This window comes from Palaemon carinicauda, chromosome 37, assembly GCF_036898095.1.
Source record: "Palaemon carinicauda isolate YSFRI2023 chromosome 37, ASM3689809v2, whole genome shotgun sequence".
Taxonomy (NCBI): Eukaryota; Metazoa; Arthropoda; class Malacostraca; order Decapoda; family Palaemonidae; genus Palaemon; species Palaemon carinicauda.
Window position 1 is genome coordinate 1221380 of NC_090761.1, and position 8748 is coordinate 1230127.

The 8748-nt window shown below is 37.1% G+C and overlaps 1 protein-coding gene across 1 annotated transcript in view; it reads right to left on the reverse strand.

Annotated features, from left to right (window-relative positions):
- The window catches only part of LOC137628966 (uncharacterized), an 81145-nt gene that overhangs the window by 62621 nt on the left and 9776 nt on the right, over positions 1 to 8748 (reverse strand). The window contains exon 2 of the mRNA XM_068360221.1: positions 3023 to 3166. Coding sequence (XP_068216322.1) covers positions 3023 to 3166 — 144 coding nt within the window. The remainder of the gene's footprint in view (positions 1 to 3022; positions 3167 to 8748) is intronic.

Genomic DNA, 8748 nt, shown 5'->3' on the forward strand with positions numbered 1-8748 from the left:
CAATACGCCAGTAGATCTTACATCATACTTAAAAACAATAGAGCACACTTAAACTATAACATATCACCAGGACTAATTATAGCATCAGATCATACTCCAATCATAATAAAACTCTGAACAAAACCTATAATCAGAGAAATAGAAGACAGGTGCAACACATAGAAGGCAAACTGCGAAATCTTTAAAGACACACTAACAAGAAAAATAAACCTAAAAAAACAATGAAACTACATCAGAAAACACAATATATTCAGCAATAAACAAATGGATGTCTGACATCTCAGAAATGATAGATACAGTCTTTCTAATAAAGACAATATACCCTAAACACACCGCAGATAGCGATTACTTAAAACTACTCACCCAACAATTAAATTACCCACAGTCAAACATACACAGGTGGATAAGGGTAACATACACCCTAATAAAACACACCAAGAATGGAATAATTGAAGAATCTAATAGACTAAACAGCAAAACCTGGAAGAACATGATAGTAAAACTAGAACAAACATACAAAGACCAAGGAAAACTCTAGGAAAGAATACAAGGATTACTGGGAAAACTCAAAATAGGAATATCATACTTAATCGACAGTAATGGGGATAAAGTAGAAGACATGGAAGAACAAATCAAATTACTAACCACATTTAAAATAACAAATCAAGAAAGTGCAAACTTCGACAGAGACACAGAAACACAAGTTATAAACTTCCTACAAGGAAATAGCAAACGAATAACCCCCTATCTAAATCCAGATCTACAAAGACTGGATGAGGACAGCTACTTAATAGCAGACATTAAAATACACCAGATAATGTAGACAGTGAAAGCACTTAAACACAAAGCAAAAGGTAAAAGCGGCATAAACAAGCTAATGCTATCGAAACTACCATTAGTGGAATGGAGAAAACTACAACAAATATTAAACCTAACACTTTCAATGAGATATTATCCAAAACCAAACAAAGAAGGAATATTCATACATCACTCAAACCTGGGGAAGGCCTAAAACTACCAGAAAACAGAAGGCCAATCACTCTGCAGGAAGTGCCGGGTGAAGTGCTTGAAAAAAATCATAAACACAAGCCTAGAAAATAACATTAAATTCTATAAACACCAACACGGTTTCGGGACAGGGAGAAGCACTGAAACTGCCCTCGAGGCAATTTATGAAACAATAGCCATGAACCAACTAAAAAAAATTCTGGTACACTGTCGTCTCCTTAACCTCCAGTGAAGTGTACCGGAATTAATGAGGCCAACAGTACCACAGGGAGGCATACTATCCGCAACACTTTTAATAATCTACACAGCAGATATGTCAACCAACCCCGAATATGATATAAACTATCCTACGCAGATGCCATAACACAAGTAATAATTTATCCTACAAATTCCAAAAACTTTTTAAAAATTAAAACAGAAAGAGAAATCAAAAGAATAAATGATTATGAAAACAAGTGGAAGATAAAAACAAACAGCAATAAATTCTATTTCCTACTTGTATCAAAATATAAACCAGCACCAATAAGAGTAAACAACGAAGTTAAAATCCTTGGTCTCTATCAAAAGAATTGGCATACGATGCCATATAAAACAAACACTCCAGTTGGCGAAACACATAAAGAGAACATTAAAACGTTTCAAAATATTGGATAAAAACATAATAAATCTTTACAAAAGCCTAATAAGACCTCTATTTAGATATCCAATAGCAACACCAATCAAAGATGAAAACCCTACAACAATTCCAAAATGGAAACTTAAGAAACATACATTTCCTAAACCATAACAGCAATAATAATAACAATAATAACATTGATGAAAACAACGAAACACTCCATAACATATACAATCTCGAACCAGTAAACACCAGGTACCACAGAGGAGCCACACAAGCCTGGGAAAGATTTAAAAACATTTACTTAGAACTTACAACAACAAGTGAGGAAATAACAGACACAAAACGAGCATTCCTGGTCAAACCAAATCCACAGTATTGAAATAAAACAATAAAAAAAAAAGTTAACAAACAAATGATTAAACAAGCCCCAGAAAAAGTAATAATACTGAAAACATAAGTCCCTCTGAGGCTGGCAAGAGAACTCACCTCCTGAAAGTACAAAAAAAAAGGGAAGAAAAAAATACAAAGAGCTATTAGGTCTGCCCCAATCTTTTCACCTCCTACTATACTTCATTTTAACACTTTTCCCTCCAATCATTCCAATCCTAATCCCCCTCCCCTCCCCCACCTATCCTATCCCCTTATACCTTAGCTATAACTCTAGACATATTTACTTTCGTAATTTATATTGTATAAAAATGTATTACCTCATATTGTATATCCATGTGATTTATTATTTTTCCTTCTGATTTCTTTTCCGTTTTTGATTGACGCTAGGCGTGTGTCGAACCGTCGAAATAAATAGTATAAAAGATGTTATGGCTATAGTTTACCTTCAAATTCATATGCCTATTGTGATTTTCTACATTCATGACGAGTATATACGAGATACATATGTGTATATATATAGGTATATATATATAAATATATGTATATATACATATACATATATATATATATATATATATATATATATATATATATATATATATATATATATATATATATATATATATATACTATATACATATATATATATACATATATATACACACACTCATATATATATATATATATATATATATATATATATATATATATATATATATATATATATATATACATATATATATATATATATATATATATATATATATATATATATATATATATTTATATATATATATTTATATATATATATATATATATATATATATATATATATATATATATATATATATATATATATATATATATATATATATATATGTGTGTGTGTGTGTGTGTGGTGTGTGTGTGTGTGTGTGTGGGTTTTGTACGTGTGTATGTGTCTGTGAGAACCTTTTCTTGCTAATGACCATGACCTATGACATAAAGTATATCTACTGTACATACTGCCCATACGCTGTCAGTGGGATTTGTAGTCTCCTGCAAAGAATCTGCTAATGCTCCCGTAGATGATAAATAGCATTTTAAGACGCCCGGGTCTCTCCTAATTCCAAAGTATGCAGAATTCTTCATGGATGCCCTCAGTGCACACTGCAAAAATAGAAAAAAGTTAGATCGAATGTTAAAATTCTTCCTTAGCAACTCTCTGCTGGATATATGAGGTGCCTCACACTGAGGGACCTGGGGGAATCCAAACATAGAATAAGGAATAAGGCAATAAGGCTAGAAAAGTTATACACTCATGCTAGTACACATCTTGAATGGAATAATCTAGATGAAGGTTAGGATAGCTGACCTACCTCGTGGAACAACATATGTTAATGATACTTGCAATTAGTTTTAATAGCCTGGTGTAATATGAAATGGGTAATGATCAAGTACGAAAGCCTACAGAGTATCAGTCATCTTGTTACAAGATCTCTACGATGCTTTGATAATATAAAATAAAAATTATTACATCAAAGATTAATCCCGTAACGTAATTATAAAATGTTCAAAAGGCCTAGAAAGCGGATAATTAGATATGATATGTCTTAAAACAAAGGTAGAAAAAAAAGAGGGAAACACTTTTCAAACTCAATTAATTTATATATGATAGTCTCACAGTAATGGTGGCGATAAGTGACATCACAGAAAAAACATTAAGGGTTTCAGAAGCATCAATTGTGTTAATTTTTTTTTTTTTTTTGCTTTTTCTTAGTTATGCTCTTTCAAATATACTACTTCTAAAAATGAAACTTCAAGCTTCATCCTTTTAATTTCACTTATCTTCTCCCCACGCCTCCTTTCTCTCTCTCTCTCTCTCTCTCTCTCTCTCTCTCTCTCTCTCTCTCTCTCTCTCTCTCTCTCTCTCTCTCTCTCGGGTCTTTCAGTGGCACCACTAGATAGTAATGTCGAGTCTCGGATAAGATGGAGGGGAACAGATGGGCACATTCCTAAAAAAAATAGAACGTCTCTGTTCTAGAAGGAAGTTATGTACCTAGTTGTTAGACGACCGTTGCAGGCCACAGCAAGGGTTTAAAAAGAAAAGGATCCAACGAGAAAAACAACAACTGATGTGAGTGGTTATTCTCTGTCCCAACACTTGTATTGCATCCAAACAGAAAGGCCTCGACGAAGTAATCCTTATACTACGGGCTGAAGTCATTCAAAATGTAATGTCTATCTACTGTAGACATTACATTTTGTGTCCTGTATTTACCTCACGCTTTAACAAAGCATTGTTATTCTTAATACACTGTGGTCATACTCACTACTACGCTGTACTGTCATTTGAATGAACATAATTAAAACCATTCGAAAACTTCAAAGTTGCTCTTAATTTTTTATATATCTACTTATGTATAAATTCGACTTATTTACGTGAACACTCATGTTGTTAGAGTAGGGTATATAACTAGAAACAAATAATTTTTAGGTCAACACATAATTCTTTTGAATCCTGTACCAACCGTGTGTCACACGATCGTACATAGTTCATTTTGTGTATGTATTATACTTGGATCTTCGCTCTTCCCTCGCACTAAAAAGAACCAGAATAAACATGTCTGCTTTTCTCATCTGTAACAGTGTCTGTTTTAGAACATGAAATTTCTTGTTGCTTTGAGCTTTTGTATATAAAGGAGAGTGTTCTATACTAAACTCACTCAATTGCTTTCATACTGTCTTTGAGGCACAACCTTCTCTCAGACCATAACATTGGTGACCCCGGAGTGACCTCCTACCTGCACAAAGCAAAGGTTTTCTCTACGCTCGACCTTCTAAAGGGGTATTATCAGGTGCCTATGAACCCAGAAGACATCCCCAAGGCCGCCATCACCACTCCGTTTGGTACATACACCTTCAATTACTTCTGTTTTGGCCTTCGTAATGCTGGGGCCCCGTTTCAACGTCTCATGGATGGCATCGTAGGGAACCTCCCCTTCTGTGTATGTTATGTGGACGACATACTTATGTTCTCCTCCTCAAAAGAGGAACACCTCCGTCACCTGCATATCGTGCTCGACCGCCTTCAACTAAAGTGTACCTTTGGTGCCAACGAAGTGTCGTTCTTAGGGCACCGCATCACTCCTGAAGGAGTCCATCCCCTCCCTGAGAAGGTAGCAGCCATTCAAAACTTCCCTGCGCCCTCGACCGTCAAAGCTCTGCAGGAATTCTTGGGCATGATCAACTATTATCAACGTTTTCTGCCAACCATTGCCGCCATTCTTTCTCCCCTCTACGCTTCCCTCAAGAGTAAGCCAAAGGACCTGAAATGGTGTCCCCTTCAAGAAGCAGCCTTCTGCAATGCAAAGAAGGCCCTATCAACTGCGGCACCTCTCACTTTTCCTATCCCACATGCCCCTCTCCTTCTCTCCACCGATGGCAGCGATGTCGCTATTGGTGCAGTACTCAAACAGGTGGTCAACGGCTCACCCCGCCCATTGGCCTTCTTCAGCGGAAAACTGTCCAAGGCAGAATAGGGTTATTCTACCTTCGATTGCGAATTGCTGGCGGTGCACTTTGCTGTGCGTCACTTTCGCTATTTTTTAGAAGGTATGCCCTTCGTCATTCGCACAGACCACATGCCTCTGGTGCACGCCTTCACTCGACAGTCTGACGCCTGGTCCACCCGGCAACACCGACAACTCTCCGCTGTGGCTGAATACAATTGCACCCTTCAATACGTCCCTGGGAAAATGAATCCCGTTGCCGATGCCCTGTCAAGAAACATGTTGGCTGCCGTTCAACTGGGATTGGATTACAATGCCCTGGCTGAAGCCCAATGACAGGATCCAGAGTATCAAGCATGTAGGACATCCTGCACGTCCCTCCGTTAGGAAGACTTCCCCCTCGAAAACTCCAACACCACCTTCCTCTGTGACGTCAGTACTGGTAGACCGCGACCTTGTATTCCTGCTCCCATGCGCCGGAAAGTGTTTGATTTCATTCACGGCCTTTCACATCCGTCGTGCCGTTCTACTGCACAGCTGCTGAAGACGAAGTTCATTTGGCACAGCATTTCTAAGGATGCTAAACTTCGAAAGTACATCGACACACGGATTCCGGAGTGGGCACCTCTCCTTAACCTCAGCGTCATTTCGCACACATTCACGTCGACGTTGTAGGCCCCCCTACCCACATCACAAGGACATCGTTACCTGTTTACCATCATCGACTGCTCTACTTGTTGGCCTGAAGCCATTCCCATGGAAACTGCGACGTCCGCCTCATGTACATCTGCCTTGATCTCAGGATGGGTTATAAGATTTGGTATCCCTGAGCATATAACTTCCGATAGGGTACCACTTTCACCTCTCAATTGTGGACATTATTAGCGAATCTCCTGGGCATCACCCTACATCAGACAACGGCCTACAACGGAATGGTTTAACGTTTTCATCGCACCCTCAAAGTAGCTTTGATGTCCCGCTGCAAGGATTCCAACTGGTTTGCTCAGCTTCCCTGGGTCCTCCTGGGACTAAGGACCACTGCTAAAGACGCCCTCGACGTCTCGGCAGCTGAAATGGTGTATGGCGACCCGGTGGTAATCCCTGCCGACTTTTTTTCCTTCCGCAACCTCCTCTGACGATCTCCAGTACATACGTCATGTCGTGGGAAAATTTACTCCATGCCGCCAGACTTACAAGCCCCCAGCAAAGCATCACATACCAACAGACTTTCACTCTGTAAGTCTGCTTATCTCCTGCCAGATGACCCGCCTACAGTTCGCCTCTCTAGATCACGGCGCCCTATTTAACATGTACAGTATGTCAATTTTAGGGGGGGAGCCATGTACCAACCGATTGTCACACGATCGTACATAGTTCATTTTGTGTATTTATTATGCTTGTATCTTCGCTCTTCCCTCGCACTAAAAAGAACCAGAATAAACATGTCTGGTTTTCTCATCATATAAAGGAGAGTGTTCTATAATAAACTCACTCAGTTGTTTTCATACTGTCTTTGAGTCACAACCTTCTCTCGGCCCGTAACAATCCTTTGACCAAATAAATTTATATTTTGATGCTAATTATATCATTCTAGTCTCAAAATAAACTGAGATATGAAACATAGCGTGTTTCTGACGGGCATTTTGAAAATTTTGTATATATCAGACATGAAGTGCGATGTAACATGGGTAAAAAAAAAGAAAAAAAAGAAAAAAAAAACATTGCTTTAAGGGACATATGCATCAAGATTTGAAGTTAACATCGCATTTCTTACACTTAACCCATTCCCTACAGTGGAGTACGGATTCAAGTATATACCTTTGTCCATGTTACTAGTACTTGGTTTTTTACCGAGAAAAAACAATGTTATTCAGTGTATCATTATTCAGTTAATATTACAGCTGGTGTTATCTTGTTTCAGGTGTCACGGAATTGTTGACTGCTTTTACATATTCATGCCACAAGAGAAATTTATATCCAAAGATATCGTTCACGTATTTGCCCTTTGAGTATTTTTTACTCACCAATTTACTTAGTGTACTTCTCTTGTTGCATTTATATGGACATCGATCTTTATATGACTTTTCTAATGCCTCAACACGCATCACACAGAAAGTCTTACAATACCATTTAGATATTTTCATTCAATACTGATCCGACAACGTCCTGTCAAGGCTCCGGCTATTATGATAGGGCGTAAAATATGGATCAACTGAGTGATGCAACTGTCTTTATATTGTTCTTCCCCATTTTCCCATATGTGCTTGTATATACCATTTTATCAATATATTCAGAATTGACCATCTTTGGTGTCTCCATGATCAATTTCAGATCATAATGTTTCAATTAAATGCCTTGGATTGACTTAATTAGGAGCCACCTTTCAGAAAAATTATTTAAAACCCTTCTAAGACCTTTACCCTACCGTATTCTGTAAATTGGAAATAATGTTTTGATAAAACTTGCGATGGTGAGAGGGATATTATGATGAATAATATAGGGAAGAAACATGCCTTTACATATTGTGTTGATAATTTGTATTACTAATTTACTGTGTATAATTTACTTCTAAAGCAATCAATGGCGATGTTATTACAATTCATTGTCCCATTTGAAATCCATGAATCATTTTATATTATCACATTCTTTCAATTTAGTCCATAAGGCCAACAAAGCTTTGTAATTCAAGTAAAATAAATTGTCCTCAAAATTTTCATTCAGTAAAAAAAATCAAATTAGTGGAAAATTCAAAACACAAAGAAAATCCTATAATGATAAAGAATAGAGAAAGATAAATCAGCTACTCTAACAATAAATTTGAATCTCTCATTTTGGCTAGAGTAAATGGATGAGCAGGGTTAATATTTGATAAGTGCTAACAGCCTTTGCAGTAAAACGCAATAAAAGAGAAATTCTTTTTTACTGACAGGTGGATGATGATTCCACATGTGGAGGTCACTCGCGTGAACATTTTATTTTTTTTATTGTAAAAATTCTCTTTACGGCTTCGAATCAAGTGGGAATGGCGTATAGTTATAATGGTGGTAATATCGTATCTACTTATCGTACAAAATAAGCTTTCATTCCGACCCTTTGAAGTTTGGAAAATTGAATTCACACTTTTCTGGTACTATTCACCCCACCGTTCCTGGAAGGTCTCGTTAAATGTTGAAGTTTAAAACCTATGAAGCACATTTATACACGTGTCAATATTTCTTGAAGACTTTTTCATCTTGTCTA